Source organism: Besnoitia besnoiti, chromosome X (assembly GCF_002563875.1).
Source record: "Besnoitia besnoiti strain Bb-Ger1 chromosome X, whole genome shotgun sequence".
Taxonomy (NCBI): domain Eukaryota; phylum Apicomplexa; class Conoidasida; order Eucoccidiorida; family Sarcocystidae; genus Besnoitia; species Besnoitia besnoiti.
The window spans coordinates 247645-273673 of record NC_042365.1 but is presented as its reverse complement, the minus strand read 5'-3'; the positions used below and the strand labels follow the sequence as shown (position 1 = coordinate 273673).

The following is a 26029-nucleotide window of genomic DNA, read 5'->3' as shown; positions in this document are numbered from 1 at the left end:
CACTTTCTTTGAGTCCGAGTCAACCCGCACCCGAACAGGCAGCTCCCCCACGCGAAGCGGCGTGTGCGGTCTGTGCCGGAAATTCCAGCGGCCACACAACGTCTTCGTGGGTGCGTCTCTGCAGACATTTCCACGTGAGTCTCCAAAGGGAACGCCTCCATCTGAGAGATTTTTTCTTCATGTGAGGGCGAGGCCCCTGCTCTGTGCCGCGAGCTCCGGCAGAGAACTGTAGCTCGCACAGAAAGCGCGCGAGAGGCATTTTTCACTTTTTATGCGGTAAATCCTTCTCTGCCGCAGTCACGCCCCTCGCTTTGGGCGGGCTGAGCGCACTCTAAGCCCATCGAATCAGATTAAGTCGCTGCCAGGAGGCGCGATGCGTCGAGGGAAAGGCAACAGATTCTCATACTGAATTTCCCAAATGAAGGACGCACGCCTCTGTGCGCACAGACGTGCATACGTCGGTGCGAATACCCCGCTAGGAATTCCAAGCGTTTTGAGTTCGATAAGATTTCTTGATGCTAACCTTTTCAGGGATCCGTAGAGTCAGCATGTGCCTTTTCTGGGTCCACACGGCCCGAATTCGGCGGGTGGAATGTGCTGGAATACGCGCGCTGAGTGAGCATCACCACGCCGAGACTCTCTGTGCGGTCTCGCTTCCCTCGTAGTCAAAACCAGATATACGCATAAATGCAAGATGAAGACACATGACAGACATACATCCACAAGACAAAGCAGAGAACCTGGTTCCGAGGGCCTGACGGCGTCCTCCTTCCTGTGGAGCACTGCGATCCACGCACCCCAAAGCGATATCGATTTAATGCCGATGCGTAGACATATATATGCGAAAATATATCGACATAAATATGTATATATGTTTAGACATATATGCAGAGTGTACTTATACATATATGTTTACAATTGTTTACATATATATATATATATATATATATATATATATATGTATTAGCGTGTGGCGGACACACGCATGCAGTGCTAGATGCGTCGCTTTCTGTTGCGCCTCAGGCGACGTAGAACTTCTTTGGAGTAGGCGGCGCAACGTGCACCTGGTGCCCATCCGCAATCCACGGGTGTCTAAGAGCCTCTTCGATGTTCATGCGCCGCGCGGGATGACAGAGCAGCCGCGAGACGAAGTCGCGCGCGGCGGGGGGGACGGGTCGCGGGGCGAAGAGCCACGGGCGGTCGTTGGGACGGATATCGAAGGAGTAGCGCCCCTCCAGAATCGACCTGAAAAAACAAAAATGTTGCAGTACCGGAGGCATGTGCGCGCAGGCAGGGGCCAAACTCTCTGTGCGTAGCACGAGTGTCCAAGACATGCCCGAATGGAGAAGGTTCGCGCCGCGGTCCCTAAACCACAAAAAGCAAACCGCAAATCAAACCTTCCCTACACAGCTTGGGCCTGCGATACCCTCCCACACACACACACACACATAGCGGCGCGGACGCGTGAAGAGCTGCGCAAAGCTTACGCGCCGATCTGCGCCTCTGTTTTCCCCTGAAATGGCAGCACGCCTTGCGAAAGCAACTCGAAGGTGATGACGCCGATACTCCACATGTCGACGGCCTTGTCATACTCCACGCCGACGAGGACCTGGAAACTCGTTCACAAACGAAAGATTTAAGCAGAAAGAGTGGGGCCTTCCCGCCACACTCCTCTCCCTGCACAGAATACTAGTCTTCTGCCTCTCTTCTCTCCGGGGCTCGCTTGAACTCTACGCCGATAGATGAACATATACCAAGATATATACATACATGTATTATATGTGCGCAAAAATATGCATGCCGAGACTGCCGCGCTTGCTCAGGCTGAGACGTGAATCTGTGAACGCCATGCGTGCAGCTGTTGCCCGACCTGCTCGCGGGCCTCCCTCTGCACTTCTCTGCGTCGCGGCTTCACTAAAACTCTAGTTCCTGAGTAGGTAAAAATTTACAGAAAAGAAGAGATTCGAACCCTTGACAAACTAGACGAACCCTTGACATAGGTTTCAAGAATGATATACCAAACTCCTGAGAGGTCTAAAGCACCGACGGGCTCCTTCACTCACTTCCGGCGCGGCGTAGGCGAGCGTCCCCAGCGAATCAGTGGTTCGCCAGTTCGGCGCAAGGACCGCCGACAAACCGAAATCGGCGACCTTGATCGAGAGGAGACGCTCCTGAATCTCTCGCAAAACTCCCACGCACCACTGCAGGCGCTCGGCCTCGTTACCTGCGCACGGTGAAGGTCGCGCGAGGGACTCGAGCCCGACACGTCGCGCGGCCGCCGAGGAAGAAGAAGAATGCGACGAGGGGAGTGAGGTAGCCAGTGAAGAAGGCGACGGCGTCGAAGGCGAGGAAGCCGGGGAAGGCGGAGAGCCAGTTGGGCCCGAGGAGGGCCCTTCGGGCTCCTTCGGCGCGGGCGCGGTCGGCGAAAAGACACCGCCGTCGCCTCCCGTCGAGCCTCGAGGGGCTTTTGTCCCGCCTAGAGACTCGCCTCGCGCGGCGAGGACGGGCAGCGCGGATGCGCGCCTCTTGGCTCCTTCGCTGGCCTCCCTAGGCGCGTCCTCGGCGGCCGGAAGACCGTCGCCGTCGCCGGAAGCCGGCGCGCAGGGCGGACACGGCGCGCGGAGCGACGATGGCACCGATCGCAGGCGCCGCGTGTCTCTGCGCCCTGCTGTGAGACCAGCGGGAGACAGCTGAGGAGGCCGCCGCAGCGCGGAAGAAGCGGCGGGAGCCTGAGGCTCGCTAGCCGCTGGGAGCTGTTCGAAGAAAGGCAGGACGCGCGGCCCCGGGACGGCGAGGTAGTTCGTCGTCGTAGAAGACGCCAGCACCGAAGCAATCCTCCGTCGCGTCTCCCGCAAGCTCGCCCCCCTCGCCTCCGCGCCTTGGCTCTGCTGCACCGCCGCGGCTCCCCACCCTCGCTCTTCCTCGGCGCCTGCCGAGGCTGCGGCCGCGGCAGAGGGCGGAGCCGGCGCCGCGTCTCTCCCCCCTTGGGCGCGTTCGTCTCCTCTGCCCTCCGCGGCCGCCTTCGCCTCGCGCTGGACGTCCGCGGTGTCACCTGTGGCTGCGTCGGTCGACTGCGCGGCTTCGTCGTCTTCGTCGTCTTCGTCAGTCCCCTCTTCGGGAACGGCGGCGTCAGCCAGGAGGCGCCAGATGAGGTCAGTCTGCCCGCGCTGGCGGCCTATGCGGCGTCGCTCGCTGTCCTCGGCCTCGCGCTCTCGGCGGTCGCGCCGCTCGCCGTCAGTCTCTTCGAACTCGCGCGCGGGGCCTTCGCGTCCGCTGAGGGGCCCGCGCCGGCGCCCGAAGGTGAAGAGGGAAAGGAGGCGCGTGCGCCCGGCGTGAGGGCGAGGTGCCGCCGAGGAGAAGCGAAAAAAGTTCCGTCGTCGAGTCCTGCGCGACCTGTAGTAGCGCGAGAGCGGCGGACTGCGCCCGTAGAGCGGCCGCGAAGGCTGCAGAAGGAACTTGCGCGACGGCGAGCGCGACACGAGCGCGGGCACCCAGTCTTCAATCTCCGCGAGCTCCTCGGCGGCAAGGATCGTGCGTGGGAATCCCTTCAGGTCTTCAATAAGCGGGTCGCAGGCGTGCCAGCCGCCCCCCGCGCATGGCGAAGAAAACAGCGCGGACGAGGTCGGGATACCCGCCGCAGGAAGGGCGGCCGCAGGAAGAGCCGCGAAGCCCGGCGAAGCGGGCGACGCCGGCGCAGAAGGCGAGGAGGAGGCGGAGGCGGAAGACTGCGGCGGAGATGCGGAGGAAGGCGACGCGGGGCGAGAAACGGCCGCTAAAGCGCCTTGCTGCATCGCAGCCCCGCGCCCCGCGTTGTCGCCAGGCGCGGCCGCCTCGCCTCCACTCTGGGTCGCGCCCTGCGGATTGTCGCCCTCGAGCCGGCCGGCGCAGGGGCTCGGGCGAGGCGAACCTGAGGCTGGAGGAGGAAGCCCGGAGGTGCCCATCAGCATCCCAGCGGGACTTTGCGGCGGAAAAGGGTGGTAATGCCACACTCCGTTTTCTGTGTCTCGAATCACGATTGTCGGTAGCGGCGAAGCCGCCTCTCGCGCGCCCGCGTCTCGCGGTTGGCTGCGCGCGTCATCCTCCGATGCGCTCTCTTCGCCGCCCTTCCCCGCGCCCTCGCCGCCCTGGGAGCCGTCACCACAGCCGCGCAAGCCGGCTCCGGCGTCGCCCTGCTCAGGCCCTCGACCTCTGGGCGAGGCGGGCCTTCCGGCCTCGCCCCCGGCGCTGGCCTCGTCCTGCGGCGGGGCGAGCACAAGGAGGAGGTTTTCGGGTTTCAGATCTCTGTGAACAACGCCCTTGGCGTGCATGTGGCGCGTCGCCTTCAGCAGCCCCGTAACGATCTTCAGAATGACTTGTTCTTCCAGCAAGCATCTGCTGTCCATTGTGAAGTCAGTCTCCAGAAACCGCTCCGCGCAGAGCGGCGACGCGACCGCCGCACGCGCCGGGGAGGCCGCAGAGGCCGCGGACGGCGAAGAAGGCGAAGACGGCGAAGACGGCGCAGACGGCATTAAGACGGCGAGGTTGCGCGGGGGCAGCGCAAGCGTGTCGGGGTTCCGAAAGGGCGACGGCGCGGCAGAGAGAGGAGGAAAAAGCAGAGGATTCGGGCGGGGTAGCGCGGAGATGTGGATCGACGCCGACGCCGGGACGCACCCCCTGGCCTGGAGGAACTGCCGCCGCTGGCGCAGGAGCAGCTTCAGAGACAGATACTGAATGACTCTGCGAAGGCAAGGAAAACACAGAAAAGACTCGCTCAAGTGACCATTTCAGGGCTGCACTCAAAACGAAGGAACAAAGACAGTATAGTTCCTGGAACACTGAAGATGACTCCACATTGCGCCTCGCGAGTACGCAGCAAGCGACTGGCCGCCGTGGCAGTGGCCTTGAGAGCAAGCCGAAATCGCAGACTCGTTCCTCCCCAAGGGGATCTACGCAGAGAACGGCACAGCCCTAACGCCTGGCTGCTGCTGGGGTATCGCCCTTCTGCAGATCTTCCGCTCTGCGCGTCGGCCTCTCTGCTGCGCAAGCCGGCAAAACAAGCCTCCTCTCTGAGCTCGCTGACTCGACTCTGAAAGCGAAAACGTCGCGGGCATCCAGGCGCTTGCGGAGCTTCGCCGCGGCGCCTACCGAGTCAGGCGAATGAGCGTGGCGAGATCCCTGTGGGGAAGAAGCTCCATCACGATGTACGCGTAGGGCGCTGTGCCACTGCGGCCGAAGACGTCAACGGTGCGCACGAGGTTAGGGTGCTGCAGGACCTTGACGACCTCCAACTCGCGCCTCGTGAACTCCCTGAAAAAGGCGAAGATACAAAACAGACGAGCGTCTACTCGCCCAAGCCATTACTCACTCCATCGCCACCTGTACGCGCAGACATATATATATATATATATGTGTTTATATACAACTATGTATGCATATATATGTTTACATATAACCATGCATGCATATACACATGTTCATAAAGAACCATGTATGCAGATGTATGTATAAATGTTTGTTGCTATATGCGTGTTCCCACGTAGAAGGCGTATCAAGCATTCCCATGCAGACACATCGCATCTCTGCATCCCTTAAGTCACAGAAATGTGTGCAGGGGGTGAATCCGCTGGACAGACGGGACTGGCAAGATATATACTAAATCAAACAGAGATTGATGTATCGGCTGAGAAGCGCTGCATCACATATATATTCCAAGTACAGGAGCCTATCCTGGGCCTGCAACCCTACGCACACTGGAACCTTTCGCGAGTTCCTCGCAGAGTGAATCCCTTTTCGCGAAGGGGGTCGCGCTGGAGGAAGGCGCGGAACCCTGCGAGAGAGGAGAGCGCCTACGTACCTGTCCTCTTCAGTCCTCAGGTTGCTTCTGTTGAGGATCTTCACCGCGACCATCTGCCCCGTCGCCTTGGCATGCCCAACTGACAAAACAAAAAGCGCATGCGCCCGAGTTCAACAGTCAGCAGCAAACAGCGGGCAGTCACAAAGCGGACACACGATAGGCGCAGCACACACGCCGCTCTCAAACCCGTGAATACATGCATACGTAGACACAGATATACCTATATATAAATATATATATATATATACACGTGGCCATATAGGAATACGCAGATGCTTGAAGGACGACTCCTTCGCGTGTGGCAATGAGAGCGCAACGACGTAGCGAGCGTCAGAGCCTTCCTTGAGAAAGAAATGGAAGAGGCAAATTGAGCCGAGTTCGAAGCAACACGACAGAGAGAGGCGCCTCGAGGAGGCGCAGTGAGGAGGCGCGACAGGTGAGCAGAGAGAGGAGAGAAGGGAGAGGCGACTGCGGCGGAGAGGGAGCGGACGGCGCAGAGGCAAGTGATTTTTTTCGTGTTCTGAAACTTACGCTTGACAGCTGCGAACTTCCCATGACCGAGCACCTCTTCTGCATGCAGACAGTAAAAGTCGTGGAAGTCCTCCACGCCGCAGGCGACCTGTAGAGCCCTCAGCCAGCTGCAAAAGCGGAAAGGTCGACCCACAAAAGCGTGACAGATCTCTCGCAGCAAACGACGGAAAGCAGGAAACCCGTGAAAGCACCAGACGATTCACCGCGCAAAAGCGTCGTATCTGCACAGACAGTCCTGCGTCGGCGATGAGACAAGAGGCGAAACTCCATATGACCGCGCAGCCAGAGGCTGGAAGTCCCAAACCGCCAGACTAGAGTGCTCGCGGGGCGTGTCGAGAGCGCTGTCTGAAGAGAGGAAACGGAAACGACGCAGGCGACCCCTGCTGCGAAGGAGAAATGAGACTCGAAGCTTAGCCAGCAGCCTCGTTTCCCGAGGCAGTGTCGCAGCGTCATCTCCTCTCCACGCGGCAGAAGACGCGGAAGAGTAAGACCGCATTCCCCTCAAAACGTCTGAAATTCACCCTTCGAGCCTGCAAGCCTCTAAGCCCTAACCGGCCTCACTCCCGCTGAGCACCTGGCGCCGCGCAGAGCATCAGAGGAGGGCGACTAGACCACCGACTCACTTTTGCCTGTCGTCGGCGTCTATGGCATAGAGGCGCTTCGCGACGCGGCCGCTCGGCTTGAGAATTTCGAGCCCGAAGCGCCCGCGGGTGCCAGTCACCGGCGATGTGAAGGAGGGCGAAGTGGCTCGGGCTGCCTGGGGCTCGCTCGTGCGGTAGGGGTCGTCTGGAAAAAAAAATGGCGGCAGCGGGGAGAGAGATTACAGAGAGAGCCTGTCTCTGTGCCAGAGCAGGCCTGCGTGCGCGAGCTTTCCTTGTGGCTGCCGGCGCCCGGTTGCCGTCGAATCCGTTTGCGGCCGCTTCTGAGATGATGCTTTCCACTCACCGACGAGCGCATGGACTGAGCAGCCGTGAAGGTACAAGCAGTTCGCGGGGCGGGTGCTTAAGATCTGAGACTGCCCTGCAGGGAGAAGACGGAGAAAGAAAAACACGCGAAACTCTGAGGTTCCTAGGGGACAGCTTCAAGAAAAGGGCAGACAAGCCGCGCAGTAAAGAGAGAAATTAGGAGGGCGTATAGAGAGCTGGCAGTGTGGCAAACCGTAGGGAAAAAGAGAGACGTGTGGAAATCGTGGCGCATGGTCTCGTAATCACACACCCACGCGCTCGCTCACGAGTATTTTCTTCTGAATATGAGAGGACACTCTCTTCAACAGAGAAAACAGACGGGCCGCCTGACGGGCCTTGAGGTGAGGGACTCCCAGGCAGAGGGATCAGATTTTGTCGCCAGACGGGAGTATTTCATGTCACAGAGCCACGTGCCCCCGTCCCCACGAAGCCGAGGAGGAGTTGTGCCTTTCAGCATCCCGGGTCACACAAAGACGCCCCGCAGCTCGACGCCCGCCTAGCCATACCAATACGCGCCGCAACATGTACACTCATGCATGTGCACATGTATATATACGCATGAATATGTACATGTATATAGATTATATATGTATGTGTAGGTATGTATGTACATATATATGTGCATGCATGTATGTATGTACGTGTATATATATGTAAGTATGTGTGTCTGTATAAATATAGATATGTATATATGTATATGCATGTATGATGCATGTATGTGCTTGCCTAAATATGCACGCATGCATGCGACCTGCGTAGAAATCGAGTTCGAAGAACGTACACCATAGGTGGCGACCGGTCAAGAAGTAGTAGCGCCGAATCCAGCCGCCGAAGTGCTGACCGACTGCGAACGAAGACACGCACACGCATGACTTGACACACTCTGCGTCATTCTAAGACCGAACCGAGCCGCGACTCGGGGCGGCTGTTCAAGTGCCCGTCCCGCGTGGCTGGCAACGCGTCGCGGTTCTTTCCGCCCTGGACGCAGCTGCCGCATGCTGGGCTCTCACGACGGCCGCCGTTTCTGCTTTCTGCGTGATGCCGCTTCGCCCCGCACGCAAGCGTCTTCCTTCAGCGCAGCCGTCTGCCGCTGCTGCAGCACTACGCATTCGCGCGCCTTCTGCTGGCTGCCGCGCGGACGGCGCTCTGCTCTGTGCGGGCGACACAGACGCCCCCCGGTTCTTCGAGCGTCCTTCTCCCTCTCCCCTCGCGCGTGCGCTTCGCAGCAGCCTCCGAAGGCGGCCGCGTCACTCCCGTAAGCGGTTTCCGCGCGCGCACCTTTCCAGAGCCACCCGTGCATCTGGAGTCGATCCTCGTTGCCGAGGAAGCTGAGGAAGAAGGGCTCGCCGTCTCCCGCACCTCGCCCGAAGCCGACGCGCGTGAGAAACGAGCGCGCGCCTCCAGAGATCACCGAACCCACCAAGTTCGTGCCGCGAGAGAGCGACCGGGCATACGCGCTGACCGTGCGCCGCCGCGCCGGCTGATACAGGATCGCCACCTCCGCGTCCTCCTCCCCCCGTCCCCGGCTTCTTCTTCCTCGCTCTCGCTGCGTCGGCGACCCGAGCTTCCACTGCGCCCTCGCCCTTCTGCCGCCGCCCCGCCTCTGGACCGTCTCCGCCTTGCGCCACCGCCGAGCAGCAGGCGAGACGTCCCCTGTGGGGCCTCCTGTCCCCTGCCGCGGTGCCTTCCCGCCTCGCGTCGCTGCCACGCGAGAGCCGCCGCTGCCGCCGCCGTTGCGCGCAGCTCGTCTTCTTCGGTTTCCGTCGTGGTGTCGCCCTCCTCGTCTTCTTCCTCCTCGGTGCGCAGGCGTCCTCCCCCGCCGCGCGAGCGCCGAAGAGGCGGCAGCGAGAGGTGGCGGGTGCGCTTCCGACCGGCGTCCGACTGTGCGCACTCGCCGAAGAACGAGCCAGCGATCGACGCCGTGAGGAAGCCGCTGACTGGCGGCCCTTGGGCGCCGCCGCCGGTCTCGTCGCTCAGCGGAACGACGAGGTTGCAAGACCGCAACGAGGACGGCGTCGGAGGCGAGGACGACGCCGGTGAAGGAGAAGAGGGCGCGCGCGACGTAGAGACGCCGCCCGCCAAACCGAACCCCGCAGACCTCACCGAGGACGGCGACGCGCCGCCCAGCGGCGGAGACAGCACTCGACACAACGAGCTCTAGCGGGCGGTCGACGCCGAGGCGCGGAGGTCTGCGCCGCCGGCAGAGTCCCCTCGTGCCTCCGCGGAAGCCCCTGAAGCGCCCGCGCCGCCCCCTCTTGACGGCGACGGAAGCGCCGCTCCTGCGCCTCCAGCCTTGTTGTGCATGCCCGCTGGATCCTCCGAGGCAATCCCAGGACGATCACTAATGCCAGACGCGTGCGGCGGAGACGCCGCGCCGACCCGAGCAGCAGTAGTGCCTTCGCCTGAGGCGGCGGATCCAGAGAAACCCAAAAAGGAGGAAGACGGAAACGTCGGCGGAAGCGGGAAGTGCGGGATGGGCGCAGGGAGCGGACGGCGCGAAGAGATCCACGGCGGAGACAGGCACGCGGTCGCCTCTTCGCTGCGGGCGGTATTCTCCTTCGTGTTCGCCGCGGGCGGCTGCTTCTCGCCGCCGCACCCTGAAGGCGTGCTATCCGCGCCTCTCTCCTCCATTGCGACCTCCGTCGCCCCCTCGGCTTCCGCTGCGTTCTCGCTGGTGGGCGCGCCTTCACAGCCTGCCTTGGCCTTCGGTTTGGAGCGCGCGGCCGCAGAGAGAACACCTCTTGAAGGCGAAAAGAGCGAGAAGAGTCGTCGTTCGCGTCGCGCCCCTCCCGCCTGTCCCTTCGCGCCTCCCTCCAGCTCGACCGACATGGAGCGCGCTCGCTCGCACCTGTCTTTGTTCGAAGCCGCTGAGACGTGTGACCACGCGTGGGAGAGGAACCCGCCACGCGTGGCGCCTTGCGCTCCCCCCGGAGCCTCTTTTTCCGCTGAACTGCCATCCGCGCCGCCGTCGCTTGACCGGGACGCAGACGCTGCTTGCGGCGCGGTGCGCCGCTCGCCCGGAAGCGCCGTCGCCCTCGCGCCGCGGGCGCCCGCCGAAGGGGGAGGCTCTCCAGAGTGAGAGGAGGAGGGCGACGAGGGAGACGAAGGCCCCGGAAAAGAAGAAGGCGAAGCAGAACGAGAAGAAAGAGAGAGCGGGACAGCCGAGGGCGGAAGAAGCTCTGGAAGGGGCTGCGGTGAGGCAGGCGCTTCCGCCGCGAGAAGAGGCGGCGACGGAGGGCAGACTGGCGGCAGGGCGGAGGCGGCGGCGTGCGCAGGGCCGCGCAGACCTAACCACGAGAAAAAACGCACGCAGAAAAAACAGGAGAGTAGACTCTACTCGGACAGAGACAAACAAGCTAGCCAATTGCAAGGAAGGGGACGCACGCATGCGCATGCGGATGCGCAGGGGTACTCTGAGCGCAGCGTAAAACACCTGCCTCACCCTCTCTCTCGCAGGCGCGCTCCGCAGTCGACGCCCGCCGGCCGTCGCCACCCGGCGAAGGAGAGCGCGACGCCGCAGCACAGTCGTTCGCCTGCAGCGGCGCAGCTGGATGCCGCGAGGCAGCTTGAGAAGGCAAGCTCGAGAACGACGGAGGCAGCGTGAGCGGGGGGCCGCGGGGCGCGAACAGAGAAAGAACGGACTGGAGGTAAAAGAAGTTCAGGAGCTGCAGGAAAACACCGACAGCAAGCAGAAGCAGATCCAGCGCTCAACGTGAGAAGGAACTCCAAGAAATGGAGGCACCATCTCGATGCAGATATATGCTCCTGATGACCGAGCAGACGCCTGGGCAAGCGGACCAGAGTGCACGACCCAGGCACAGAAAGCTACACATATACGCCTATACAAAAATACACATATATACATATATGGATATACATATGTATATATATATCTATATATACCTGCAAGCAAGCAGCGAGCAGCAAGAGATGTCTTGTAGAAAAGCAGTTATGGCCACACATATGCATAATCGTATCAAAAAGCGACTTAAGCGAGATCCTGGATGTATCCACACACGCTGTCTACCAGTCCAGGATGTTCACAATCACGGACTTATGCACGGATGCATTCTCGCGCTGCATCGATGTGCCAGGTGGACACCGCCACGAGATCCATTTCCCGCTTCCCGCGAAACTCAACACAGTCCATACAAATATACTGGGTACACGCCTACGAACGCGTGCGCAAACGCACACACACATACAAACATCCTAATATATAAATGCAAATATACATGAACAAATATACTCATCCGTACATATATATATTTTCAAGCATAAATATATATATATATATATATACATTTGTGCGAATGTGTATGCGTGGATAAACGAGCGCGAGGGGAGTTTGTGTAGGCGCAGGCGTTTTCAGCGAAGACGCGTCTGGGTGCAGACGGAACCGAATCTCACGTCGTGGATTTCTCTGTTGCTGGCGAGAGCCGCGAGGAATTCCTCGAACGTCAAGCCTTCTTCTCTCTGGATCGGTAGCGAGAGCGGCGGCGGAATCCTCTCCCGCAAGCCGTGGACCGGCGCCTCGCCCGCGGACGGCGCAGTCGAGCAGACGGAGCGTCTCTGTTCCTTGCGCTTGTGCAGGAAGCAGGCCTCGACGATTTCGTCGATGCGCTTCCGCACGAGGTGATCCTGTTCATCGAAGCGCAGCGAGTCCTCTTCGTCGCGCGCCTCTCCCTCTTGGTCGTCATCAGAAGATGAGGAGGAGCCAGAAGAGGAAGAAGACGAAGCAGACGACGCGAAGCCGCGGTGCTTGTGCGGCCTTGCGTCGAGCAGCAGCTCCTCTTCAGGGCGCTCTTGTGAGCTGCCGCATGAGTCTTCGTCTCGCGTCCTTCGCGCGCCGCCGAAGTCCTCTCTCGCCTCGCTCCAGGAGCCGCCGGGCGACGCGCTTCGCCCGTCGGAAGCGAAGCGGACGGAGGGAGACGGACGTCGCGCGTGCCCAGAGAGGCGAGCCTCGCTCTCTGCGCGACTCGCCTCGCTTCCAAAGGCCCCACTGCTGTGCCGCTTCTCTTTGTCTTGGCTGTCTGTCTCCGCGCCGTGACGCGGCGATCGGGCGTCGCTCGCCGCGGCGAAGCCGAGCACCGAGGGAGACGGCAGGGACAGCGCCCGATGCTCGCGGCGGTCTCGGCGCTCCCGCCGCGCCTCGCGGTCGCGGACGTGGCGTCGCTTGCTGCGCCTGCTGAACTTCCAGAGGCGAAAGGGAAGGTGGTAAAGCAGCGTGCGGAGCTCCTCGCGCTCGATGCTTCCGTTGCCGTCGAGGTCGCAGCTGCGAAACCAGCAAGAAACCTCAACTCAGGGTAAACGCGCGCTCACAGCGCCGAGGGAGGGATACCGAGACAAAAACAGTCCCTTTTATCTGAACAACAGATTCCGGCCAGGTAGTGAAACACGGAAAGCGTCTGGCCTATGTCAACATAGATACTGATAATTCCACTGTAGAGGTATAGTATATATTCCATCCGAAACCGGTGTTTTGCCAGTATTTATCTTATCAGCATGTCAACGAAATATCAACACCGATGAATCTTAGACACTGACGTGCGAAACGGAGCGTCGGTGAGAGGGGAGAACGAGAAGCGGGGAGCATGCGGCGAGGAAGCACGGCAGCCCGAATTGTCGCGTGCAGCTTCTCTTACAGATTGAAGAGAAAGCGCAGAAGTTTCTCTTCGTTCTGACTGCATAACGAGTCGAGACCCTTGCAGAACTCCTTCACGTCGACGGTCTGGTCGCCATCTTCATCCAGCAAGTCGAAAAAGCGCTCAAACACCATCGCTGCAAGAGGAAAAGAGGGGAATCAGAGTGGAAGAAATCTCAGGAAGGAGGCTTCGCGAAGCGAGAAAACAAAGCGGAAAGACATCAGCTGCGGAGCAAAAGGGTGAGGGGGCGGCACAGAACGGAAGCTGACGCCAAGCGACGACGCATCATGGAAAAACTAAGAAGCCCCGAGCTGCATAATTAAATGCAAGTAGATGCACACATTTTATCTTGATCTCACGCGGCAAAGTACTTGAGGATGCGCGAAATACAAGTTGAATATGTATACGTATATATATATATATATATACACACATGACCATGCGCTTGTCCGTCTGAGCCGAGGAAGACACGTGTGTGTACGGTAATCATTTGATATGCAGAAAAAAAAGAGAGGCATACCTGGCAGACGGGAGAAGAGCGCGAGGAGACCCGTTTTGTCGAGGACTTTCTCTGTCCGGCAGCCGCCGCAAGTGTGGCGCAGCAGATGAATTAGCGGCACGCGTGTTCCCGATGCTCGACAGCGCCGCGGCTCTGCGAATTCGCTGAACAAACCGCGAGATGACAGCGAATGCACAACTCGGGGCGACTTAAAGAAGCCAGAGAGACATGAGTAAGGATGCGTCTCAGACAGAGGTGCCAAAACGCGTGTGAAACTGCACGACGAGACGCGAGGGACAGAAAGCAACGCGACATAAATGGCTATAATTGTATATGCAGATCGAAACACAGAGACCTATTAACTGCGCGTGCGCGTCCGCACACATACAAGTACCTCTATGCAGTCACGCAGAGGTCTCGCGAGCCATCAACCCACCTAGCTGAGTTCGAGTACGTAACTGGAATACGACACCACATAATTCCATCGAGGAGTTCAGCGAAACAGATAGGTAGATAGATACATACACACGTATCTGGAAACTACATTACGCGACAAACACACGCTTTCTGGGGACCATGATCTCACTTGAAGAGTTGCGTGAGCTGCGCGCGAGTTTCCTTTTCCGTTCGCGAGCTTTTGCTGGCTGAGGACGACGCGACAGACCTAGCGCCACCCGCTGCGAGCCCCCGAAGCACTGACGGTGGATAATGCGGAGGCAGACTTTGCAGCCTCCTTTCGCCACGCTCACGCCATTCTTTCTCCTCGCTGTCTTTCACCCCTAGTCTCCACTCCTTCCTCTCCCTCTCCACGCGTTCGATGTCTTCTCTCTCCTTCTCTGTTTTCCTCCTGTTCCCCTCCGCTCTTGTCACATCTTTCTTGCTCGATTCCTCCCGCACTTCGGCTGGATGGCGCTCAAAGGTATTTCCGGCCGCCTCCGCCCCCCATCCCTGCTTTTCCCGCCGGTTTCGACTGTGCCTGTCACTCTCGCGTCCCTCTCTCTCGCGAGCTTTCTCATCGCCCTGGTCTGCACCGAGAGGCGAAGACGCGGGACACAGAGAAGAGCCTGGAGAGGAGGGGGGTGACGAAGAAAGGAACTCAGGCGTTGTCGTGTAGTTGGACGAAGTCGGCATAAAGGGGAAGTCCCCCGACCTGCGCGACTTGCCCCAGCCTTCCAACGGGGAGGGAGGCTGTAAACCTGCCCTACTGTGTAGAGGTTCCGCCCGAGAAGCCTTGGCAGACGCCGAATGCTGCAGAACCAAGGGGGGAGGCCAGGAGGGCGCCACAAGCTGTTCCGGCTGAACAATAACGTACATGTCCCTCCGGGTGGGCTGTTCCGTAGCCGCTTCGCGGTTCATCGACATGGTGTCGACAAGGAAGAAGGGCCACTTTCAGTGACACCTGCAAATTGACAAAGTCTAGAAGAAATATGCAAGTGTGACAAGGAGGTGCCTGCGTTGCACCCCGCTTAGAGAAACAGTACTCTACTTTCCCCTTGGCCTAGCTGAAACCTCCACGGGCCACAGTACGAAAAGACAAGAGAAAACACAAACAGGAAGCAGCACCAACAAGGTCTTCCGATCCCGAAACTACCTGGCCGTCGAGTATGCGTGTACAGCTATCGAGTCAGTCAGAAGCCGCACGCTTGCTCGTTTCTATGACCCAGGTAAGAGAATGGAGACATCAACCACGTCAAAAGCAACCCAACATAACACGGAAATGCCGATTCGTCCTTGCCTCAAACATGCGAGAAGCTCCCCCGCTAGAATGCGATGTACACCAGCTGTATAACCAGACGGACATATCTCATTGCCTCCCGTACAGTTTCTCCCAACTAGAAAAAGGGGAGGAAATGAGAAGACGCAGCCCGCGGACTAAGATGCAGGGGAGCAACTGGGAAATAAAGAACGCCACTCGAGTACTGAAACACAAAAAGCAGGCCAAAAGGTTACTGTCGCTGTTGAATGCAGAGAAATACGGAAACACTAGGCTGCAGGTCATGCACAGAGATTTTTCCTGTGACTGTCCGCAGACACCAGACGGGAGGCCAGAGTTCTTCAACGCTCTTTTTGACCGCCGCAGTAGGGCTAAGCTTCACGCTAAGAATAACGGCTGTTGCCCTATGAAATACTGCCGCTGTCACATGCCGATCCGGTCTGAAAACGGCACTGCAAAGTGTACCTTGTTTCCGTAACTCCCAGAAACGTTTCTCCACTCGAATGTCGAGAAAGCAAACAACTCTCACCCCACGTTTCGCATAAACAGTAGCTTTAACTTGATTCAACAGCCAGAGAGCCTGACGCCGTTGAAACGTAAACGTATAACGGCGTAACTAACGACCATGTCAGCATACGGAGTTCTCATATACGTACACGAATATTTGACATGAGCAACGCCGAACGCAAGCATATCCTCCACCCCAAGATCAGGGACAAACCCCCCCTTCGACCGATGCAGAATGCAACCAGAATTGACAGCTTTTGATGCATGTCAACTCTGGACTTGAGACGAGACGGGTTCCAGAGCTTTTTTATGAGCAGCTCCGCGGAGGAAACCAGCGCAAGGAAGTGCCAGCAAGCAGATCACGCCGAAGAGCACACACGAACGGCTTCTTGTCCAGGAATACGCGACATAGTATTCCATGGTTTTTCGCTGCCGTCAAAGCACGATGTGCAACAGCGAAATTAGCGTGCCGACGTGTGAGATGCGCCACGTTAACAAACTGCATATACGAGGAACCACACACACAGCGGAGCGGCACACTGGAGCCGGTTCACATTCGGCACCGGGGCTGTAATTCTGCTAAATGACAAGGCACTCACTAATGTTGCAGGCAAATCTGTCGGTCTGCACACTTCGACAGAACACAGACAGCACCCTTAACTGCCCCTCCGAACAAGGACCAGACACGCGTTCCACGATAGCGAAAGTAGCGCTATGGAGTCAACTTACGAGCGGTGAAGACAGGCAAACCGCACCTATGACTCGTTGGACAACGCCGAGACTCGCCGGCATGCAGGCAATACTAACGCTCAACCAGGACAGAACGAATCTGTCTGTGGTACAGAAGAAAGGATCACTACGGTGGCACACGATTAGCAAAGGCACTGAAGGAAAGCGAACCACATGAGCGAGAACTGCACATGTTTCCCAGAAGAGTAGTGGGGCAATGAAACATATGTTCGCTCTGGGCGACGTGTATACCAATTTTCTCTGGCTAGTGGTCAAATGCCGTATGAACCATCGGTAAATAAGGAACACATGCTTTTCGATTCGAAGCAGGCCAGTGATGCCTGCGTCTGAACCACTACACTGGTACGTGAAGCTTTGCCTTACAGACAAACACCATAGGAAATACCAGCGGCTACATTCGTCAGTTAGGTGGAGGACAGTCGCGTATGCTGCATTTAACATATACCCTTTATAAAGACCTTGTTATGACAAAAGCGTGTAAAAGACGGGCCTTCAAAAGAGAAACAGGGCAGAGTGAACCAGATCCGGTTGCACGGGCGTCATCAGAACTGCCATCGCCAGGCGACGCTACCGGGAACCACTTCTCTGGACGCCTGGAAACCCGCACTGAGACTACCACTTCTCTGTCGGCTCGAGATGAGTAAAGCAGAACATGGAAAAAACGTATGATCAGCCGGCCTACATGTGAAAAACCCGCGCACCTTAGGATGACACATTTCTGGACCGCCCCTCCTCCATTGGGCTGTAACCGAACGTCAATGCCCCGTCGACTGGCTCTGCTGAGTGCAGCCGACGAAAAACCCCGATTCTTGTCCTTATAGAATACCACGGGGCGGAGTAACTGCCCATGGTACCTCGTTCGAGCCTCCTAATCGGGTTCCAGTGATTAGGGCTCGCAGCCAACAAACTACTCAACGATGTAAACCGTGTGGCGTTTTACCCCCGGGTCCACGCTGACTCTACCTCCACTCCTACACTTGACACTCGTGGAAAATAGGAATCGGAAGCAGCCGAGGAACCACACCATTGTAATCACACGAGCACTTAGACACTTGAAGCAGATTTTACCCCGAAATTGAAAAGCCAAACCCGCCGAGGAGATTACACGACCGGTATGGCAGGGATGCGTTCGTCGCGATAGATCTTTAATTACGACAAACTACGGACCATCAGTTCGTAGTGCCAGCGCACTCGCGCGCGAGCCAAAAACCGAACTCCGTCTCTATCCTCTTCTGAAATGTAGAGGCAGAAAGGACGAACCCGCAAGAATGGTCAGCATCCACAGTGGATCTGCTGCTCTGCACCTGTACTTGAATCCTTTCTTTTTGCTCCTTTTCGCCTCTCTGGAGGAGATGGCGAGGTTTGGTGAGGGGAGACGCTCATGTGTGTCCAAGGGGTGAAGGGGTTTTCGCTTTGCTGCTGAAATTATAGCCAAGGTCGCTGTAACACGTTGTCCAACGGTGCCGCGAATCGAGGCATTTGGCTGCCCTGCTGCTGGGCCGCAGCCACAGGCCACAGTGCTGCTTGTGCTGACCTTGCGCGCCGATTAAGTAGCTGTCATCCCCCCGACACTAGACGAACCGCGCTTTGACAGTTACTGGCAATCAGTTTGTCTTTTATCGGTAGGGTATGGCAGAGCGCATCATGCTTCACGCGTGGAGTGGCAGGTGGCTGATCTGCTTCGCTTTTCAGTTCCACACTCATGGCGAGTGTCTCTTGTTCTAAAGGAACACAGAATTCTGGAGCGACGACCAGTCTCCTGTGTGTTAGAACATGTCTCCAACAGCAGGAGATACGTCCTGCGGCCTGATTCTTGCATTGCCACCTAACTGCGCCGACCGAGTCGCAAACCGGCAAACAAGCATCGAAATTACAAGGTGCACTAATTCTTCGCATAGATCTCACTGGATGACCCGAAGCTAAATCCATTAGACAAATAAAAAACAGGGGTGTTACATATACATATATATATATATATATATATTAGAGATGCGCCCTGAGGGCACTTCTCTGCGGTGCGGGTTTCCGGCATCCACGAAGCCGGTCACGTACTGCTCTTGTACTGCTGAGCGCTAAGCGACGACTGAAGTTGGAACACAGTGATCCGCGGAAGAGACGCCGAGCCCTCGAAAATCTCTCCTACAGTACTGGTGTGAACATCAGATGTGGCGCATTTCTCGCCTAATTTCCGCCAAAGGGAATACGTGCGCAGATCACAAATGACGTACGCAGTCTCCGCGTTTATGTAATGGCAACGATGAGGAAAGGGTGAGGGACTTATCGTGCCTACGATGAAGCACGATGAGGCACCACGGTTTGAACTGCAAGCGTCAAGCCAGACTCCCTCGAGGTGAAACTTCACCCGTCATGGTGTACAGCAAAGAGGCAGATCGGTATCACAAGAAACTTTGCCACCTATTGACCGGCGAATTGCATCATGCTCCAGCTGATCCGACGTCAGAGCACAGCAAAAGGGTGGGACATTACCTAGTGCCTTAGTCGCCTTGAAAACCACGTCTTACGTAAAAGTAGCCGCAAAAAGCAAACAAAGCCGGTGAAGTGCGCAACGAAAATATTTCGCTCAAGAGGCTGTCCGTGTGTGGTTTCCAGTGGCGGCTCTTTCCACGACCCAGCGAAACATTCACGCACAACGGACTGATAAAGAAGCGTTCAAAACTTGGTATTCTTTCAGCGCTATAGGGTATCTACCGCAGTTAGCTATTGATGCGACAACCTGCATCGTCCTCCTGCGGCTTTAGAGCCAGAACACACGGGCAGTCGCCCGAGAGACGGGCCTCGAGATGTTCACCCCCTTCACCCGGCGGATTCATTGCGATCACCGTTGCTTAGCATTTGTCTACGTAGCGCTTCGCGTGATCCTTCTGCGCTGCGACTCTAAGCAAGTCTTCACTGCAGTCATAGTTGCTGTTTTTAAGGAACAACTCAGAGTGACGCGCGACAAGAAATGCGGCGCATCACCACGCACTGGAGTCTAGAGTGGCTGCCGGTCTGACCCTAACGGGTTTCGCTTGCTAAAGTTTTGGCTGCCTTTGTCGCACGTTTTCTCCTATGACGCCCCTACCGTTGCGAAACATAACAGGACTCGCCTCCTTTTATTCAGCCGTGTCATGCTTTGCAGATGCGTATTTACGCGAGTACGTATGTATGCATATACGTATGCATATACGTGTGAGCCGCTGCCCTCCGCCAAAGGCGCTGAAGAGGGCCGCCACACGCGGCCGCATGCATAGGAGTCGACCGAGTAATTTACGCGCGTGGAATAAAGAACTGTGGCACCCGAGCGCTTCGCAGTTGGAGTTTTGTAAGCTTTGTTTGCCTCAAGCCTAGCGGTTCTGCCGAGTCTCCACACTCAAGTCAGTCTCATGGACGATCCAAGCCACCAACAAAACCATTCCAAACCCTAACTGTGGGCCGCCAGATGCCGAAGGTGCAGACGAAAAAAGATTGGGTTCATCTGTCGTGTGGAGCTTTTAAGAGCCCGAGCGGCTGTCGCCGTCACTTTTTCCTGGCAGAGGAGAGGTCGGCGCGGAGAACCTGCAACCTGCGGAAATCGCCGAAGCACAAACGACACTTTGCGTGAAGCGCAGAGCCGCAGAAGCCTGCCATTGTCGGAATCACACAAGCTCTGCCCCCCTGCAGCCTTAGTTTCCGCGCGTGGCGGGCAGATGAACGTGCCGCTCGAGAGGCAGAGGCGAGCGCTCACAGGCGACACTCTCAGCTTGTGTGCTCTGCTGCAGCGAACACCTCCCTTAAGCAGCTACCGACGCACACTGTGCGCTTTCCTCTCTCTTTTTCTCTGAAGTCGAGGGTCGCGGCATGCCTCGCTAGCCTCAATTGATCTGCGGGGGGGCGCGCGCTCGACCTCCGCTTCGCGCGCGAGTATGGCGAGCTCGTCGCCGCAAGCCTCCACGGCGCTGTGTCCGACCTACCGCGCGTAGAAGCTCGACAGAGCGTCTCGGAGTTTGTCAGTGTCAGTGTGCCTGTTCGCCGTTAGGCCGTCTCCCGCGACACCCTGTTTGAGGCCTCGCGCCTCCGCCTCTCGCTGGCGCAGCTCAGCGTCCACCATCGTGAGGTACACGCATCTTTGTTCAGCTACCTCAACGACGGCAGACCAAGCGCGAGTCGCCTGAAGCCAGTCTTCTTCCTTCTGCTTGCTGCCGTTGCCGTCGCCCCCTTGGCGTGGCTCGCTGGCGTGCGCGAGTTCGGCGCGTCCTGTCTTCCTTTTGTCTTCTTTTCGCTGCGATGCGGGCGGCGAAGCAGCCGCCGCGAGGACGGAGGCGCGAGCCGACACCGGCGAAGGCGGCAGCAAACACGCCGTTTGCATCATGAAGTTCTCCTCTCTTTTCTCCCCCGCTCGCAGAGAGGAGAAAAGATGCTTCTCTCCTTGCTTCGGCAGCGCCACAGCACAGTGCGGGTTGGCGGCCTTGAAGCACGCGAAGCACACCGAGAAAACCGAAGGCAGGAGAAGCGAAAGCTCCGCGGCAGACATCCTGGGCACCAGCTCAACGAGGCGAAGCGGCAGACGGCGAAGCAGCTGAAAAGAAGGCGCACAAGGCAGAAGGCACCACACAGCGGACACTGCAGACACTCTCAGACGCTCTACACGCATCCCTCGGTCGTGCCTTCTCGCGTCTTCCGCGCATCCGCCCCCCGACACTGTGCACTCCGCGAGGCGCCCGGAAACCAAACCCTGCAGGCTGTCTAGAGCCCAAATCGTTGCACGCAAGGTGGATAGCGCACCGCAGAAACAAACCTCCCTCCCGACGGGCGCGTCTGGGATGCGACGACTCGGCAGGGTCGCTGCCTCCGCGCGACTCCTGGCCTATCGGAGTGCAGAAGGCGCGGACCCTCGGCGTGCATCCACAGCCTGAGACGCGGGACAGACACGTGAACCCCTGACGAAAATCGTTTTCCCTCTGCGCCTTGACATCAGGCAGATGAAATCCCACCTCTGACGGCTTGGTGCGAGTCGCGCCGACGGCGACCGGGAAGGCCTTCAGTCTGACGAGGGCGCGAAGCAGCATCGCGGCGTCTTTCGCTTGGAACCGCTCGAGCTGCCTGAGGCACGCCTGGAAGAAAAACGAGGCTTCCTCGTCTCCGCTGCTGCGCCTCTCCCCCCTCAAGAGAAGTGCGCAGCCGAGTGCGCCTGCCTCCGCCGCGACGCGCGCTGCGAAGCGCGCCGGACTCTCCTCAGCCTCAGACGATCTCGCAAGCGAAGGCGACGGCGCCGACGCGTCCGAGGTAAGCACGGGAGAGGCGATACCCGCCCGCGCAGGCGTACAAGGCGGCGACGCGGAATGTAAAGTCGGCGGCAGCTGCCGAGGCGCGCGACCGAGCGCGCGCCCTGGGGGAGACTGCGTTGACGGAGAGAGACCGCACTCGCTGCCGGCAGAGAGATCGACGATTCTCCTCCCGCGCTCTGTACGCCGCTCGCGTCGCGTCCTGAAACTCCACTCCTTCACGCCGATGCAGTCCCTCTCGCGGGTCGCGCCGCCTTCGCTCGCCAGGCTCCCCAGCGCCTCCTGTTTCCGATCCAGCATCTCCCCCCCACCCGATGTACGCTTCAGAGGTAGCGGCAGGCGCCTGGCTGCTTCGTCTTCCTCGCCATCGCCCTCCTTCGCGCTCTCTATCTCTGCGTCGATGTCAGGCGGCCGCGCGCTGCCGCTTCTGGCGGTTGCCTGCGCGCGGTCAGCCTCCTGCAGCAACTGCACGCTCTCGGCGGAGAGAGCCGCGACGGCGTGCGCGAGGGCGGCGAGGGCGCGTGGAGAGAGGGTCTCTGCCTCAGAGGCTTTTCGCTTCCGCTGGCGAAGCGCGAGGCGCCGCAGCACGAGGAGAAGCAGCGTACTCGCTGCAAGCCTGTGCGCCTGAAAAGCGGGCGAAGTTGCGGCGAGGCTCGGACTCTTCGAAAGTTCCGCCGGCGAGGAAGCCGCGAGGCGAGAGGTCGCGGAGACCCGCGAGGCGAGGAGGCGCGCCCTCGAAACTCGAGGCGTCTCACCGCATGCGTCTCCCTCAAAATAAACCTCTCCGCCGTTGCCCCCTGGAGACTCTTCTTTGACGTCTGCGCTGGGCGAGTCGCTTGCAGCCGTCTGCGCAGACGCAGCGCCCGAGCGCGAAAGCGAGGCACCTGCAGGTTCCGGAGTTCGGCTTCCCTCGCGTTCACCGCTTGGAGGGGGAGGCGCAGCCGAAGAGGAATGCGAAGTCACTACCGAGGAAATGCAGTCCCGCTGAGCACGTTGCCTTTCTTTTTCTTTTTGCCTCCTCTCTCGGCTCCTTCGCAGCTTCTTCTCCAGGTAGACGCGCCTGTGTGCCTCTTCTTCGCGCACGCGGCACGCCAGCGCGTGCCTGTAGAGTTCCACCTGGTCCGCTGAAGAAGGAAACGGCAGAAGAGGAAGCAGCCGCGACAGTTCGCTCGTAAGCAAAACCAGCTGCTTCACGGAGCAAAGGTGAAGCAGCGCGAAGGCGCGCTGGATTAACAGCGCCGTCACATGCCGCAGCAGCACCGCGGGAGGAAACGCGGACAGAAAAAAAGAAGGAGGCGGCGCCAGCGAGGAGGAGGGCAGACTCGGAGAGCTAAACGCAGAAAACTGCAGAGAGGCAGATGGCGAAAAAGAAGAAAAAGACTCTGCACTTGAACCCGGCCCCGACTGACACGGAGCTGCGTGCGAAGGCAAAGACGCAGAGACAGCCGCTGAGTGCGCGCTAGAAGGGAGAAATGGATACAGGGGCAGACGGCTCCAGTCGAGCTCGCTCGCCTTCGAAACGAACTCTGCCTCCCGCTGCAGCGCCGCATGCAGGGCGGCTGCGTCGCTATCTCCTCCGCCTCGGCGCATGCGCTCGCCTTCCTCTGCCTCAGTCGACTGCCGAAAGAGCCTCCGCGCCTCTTCAACCCTGCTGGGGGAGGCGTCCGCGGCGAGGCGCGAGGAGACGAGCTGTCGCTCCAGGCAGGCGATCGCCTCTGCGCGCCCCCCGCTCGGCGCCTCTCTCCTTTCGGCGGGAGGGTGAAGCCGAGACTGCGACAGGAGCGTCGCGCACGCATGCAGCGCCACACAGCACTGGAGCGGCGTGGGCTGTTTCTCCCCCGCAGAGGTCGAGGCACGCAGAGCGGAGGGCGGAGAGAACGGAGCGGGAGGCAAAACCCGCTCGCACGAAGGCGAGGCGAGTGCCGGGAAGCCATCTGGAGACTGAGGCAGCGCAGAAGCAGACGCCGCAGCACGAGCGGACTCAGACGACAAAGGAGAAGCAGGAAAGTGCTGCACCACTCGCGTCGCGTTTGCGGCAGCGGCTCTATGGATCAACGCAGCGAGCTCGGCGAGCGTCTTCGCAATCTCGGCGTCTTCGGCTTCCCCCCAGGAAGCGCCTCCTCTCCCCGCGTCTCCTTTCGCCGCGCTCCTGAGCGACGCATCTTGCGGGTGCGAGACCGCTCCACTTTCCTCCTCTTTTTGTCGCGCGTGTCGCTTCTTGCGGCCGAGCGCCAGACGCTGAAGCGCGAGAGCGAGCGCGCAGCCTGCCGAGGGGAGCGGCTTCGAGTCTCTTCCCTTCAGCTCGCTCGCGCCCGGTGTAGGTACACGCCGAGCCGGCGCCGTTTTGGCGAGCAGCGAGGCCGAAGACGCAGACGAAGCAGCGCGCACGGACATCGCGCGAGACAGAGGCGACGACGGAGACTGCGCAGCCGAGAGCGCCGAAAACGCAGGGCAAGGCGAAGGCCTGAAAGGCCTGGCGCCCGCAAAGCAAGGCAGAAAAGACGACGAAGGCGAAGGCGCGCCGACGGGCGCTGCAGGCGCCACGGGCCATGACGCGAGACAAACGACGCGCGTCGGCGGTGCAGACTGAGGAAGGTCTACGGCGGAGGCTGGAGCAGAAGGCAGCGGCGGCAAGCGAGAACAGGTGCAAGCGAGCACCGAAGAGTAGAGAGATGCAGAGGAGAGGCGGCGAGAATCGAGCCGCACAGGCCGCCGGCTGCGAGCCTCACCAGCTTTCACAGAGGCGGCCTCAGGCAGGCACGGCCTCCGCAGGCAGAGGCCGGATGAGAATGCCATTTTTTGACAGCGGTTCTCCGCGTGCGGCCCGGAATAGGTCGAACATCTCTTCACTCGACGATATCTGCGCCGCTTCTACGCGCCTTCACGCGCCCGCTGCGGCGGAGGGGTCGCGGAAAACTCTGCGGCATCGAGGCAAGCGCCGGCCGGCTCCAGGAACGCCGTGGATCCCCGACTTCGCATGCCCGTTTTTTTGGGGGGGGGGGGCGTCCTTCGTTTCGCGTCCTCAGCGCCTCGACCTGTCTCCAGTTTGTTCCACGCCCTCTCTCCGCAGACAAAGGCAGTTCCTGAGGCTGAACAAGCCTCGAGACAACACGCCTCCTGTCGCGTAGCAAACCGCAGAATGATCGCTGACTTGTGCAGACATATGGAAGGCGGTTTGCCGCTTCATACCCTACCGGCAACGGTTTCATTTGCGAGACTGCAGTGAGAAAATGAATCCATTTGCGGTCTGCCGCTCTCGCGCGCCTCCGCCGGCTCACGCGAGGCGACAACCACGAGCGCAGAAAGCCTATCGATACCGCCGTTTTCGAGGACGAGCTGCAAGCGACACGTGTGTGTCGGTGACAGACTCTCACGCGTTTCTCCTTTTCCTCGTCTCGCGCGCCTCGCTAGGGTTCTCTAGCTTCGCGAGAGCGGCGTGAGTTGGTCGCGACCCGAGCGCTGCATACAGTCGAATAACTGGCGAAAAAAAAATCAGCAGAAACGCCCTCACTCAGCCGTATGAAGAACACGAGGAGGCTTTTGCGGACCAAGTCACTTTTAAAATTCCGATTATAGATCCTCAAAAATCGCCGTTTTGTCGCAAAGCTGGACACGTGTCAGCTGTATCGACAGCGCGTGCATGCAGAGAGGAGACACGACCGCTTGGCTTGTTTCACCTGGTCCTGAGCAAACGCAAAAAACGAAAGTCCAGGCGCTTAAACGGTCTCCTCGTCAAAAAGGGACGCAGGCTTTTGTCTCCTTTGTCTCGTGCTCGAGTCGGCCGTGGCGAGGCGACGTCGAGACTCCCAGCTCGCATGCCTTGCGAGAAAAATGGACCGAATTCACTTGACTCAACTGCAAAGAAAGTCCTTTTCACGTAAGCTGGTTTCGCGGGAGGGCTCGCGATTGAACACACAGAGAGGCACTCGTTTTTTCCTCTCTGGGGCACGCGGCCGTGAAAGTCGAGTCGCCGCCCACGGAGGCAGCGAGAAGTGTGCCCGGAGAAGAGAAGACTTGCTAAACCCTAAACGCTAACCGAGTTAAGACACGTGAAACATGCGAGGCAACTTTCCGCGACCAAAAACCTTCGAACCCTATACAGACACGCATACCCCGCTTCGCAGCTCGTCACGAACGTTGTCTGGGACGCCAGCGCTCGCCTTCGCGGCATTTCTGTGGCTGCTGGATTCCTCACAGCGCGGACTCACAAGCGGGCGGCCGTGTCTGTATCCTTTTACTGGACTAAGTGATTTCGCATCGCTTGCCTTCGAGGGGCCCTATGGATCTTTGTTTTTGCGCAAGGCGTGCTCGAACTGACCTCCTC

At 59.1% G+C, this 26029-nt stretch overlaps 2 protein-coding genes across 2 annotated transcripts; both read right to left on the bottom strand.

The window, feature by feature from the left end:
- Positions 1-1019: 1019 nt before the first annotated feature.
- BESB_016030 (uncharacterized protein) lies at positions 1020-14835 on the bottom strand (the record flags this gene model as incomplete). Its single annotated transcript, XM_029360318.1, has 16 exons — positions 1020-1245; positions 1488-1609; positions 2064-4716; positions 5125-5286; positions 5834-5912; positions 6365-6471; positions 6988-7150; positions 7310-7384; positions 8111-8173; positions 8608-9518; positions 9590-10616; positions 10772-10994; positions 11740-12604; positions 12975-13110; positions 13495-13637; positions 14060-14835. The coding sequence occupies 16 exons, from the start codon at positions 14833-14835 to the stop codon at positions 1020-1022; spliced, it is 7731 nt and encodes a 2576-aa protein (XP_029216294.1).
- A 5555-nt stretch (positions 14836-20390) lies between these two features.
- Positions 20391-24501, bottom strand: BESB_016020 (uncharacterized protein; the record flags this gene model as incomplete). The annotated part of the gene is made up of 2 exons (XM_029360317.1): positions 20391-20999; positions 21415-24501. 2 exons carry the CDS (start codon positions 24499-24501, stop codon positions 20391-20393), a joined length of 3696 nt encoding a protein of 1231 aa, XP_029216293.1.
- Between the last annotated feature and the right edge of the window lie 1528 nt (positions 24502-26029).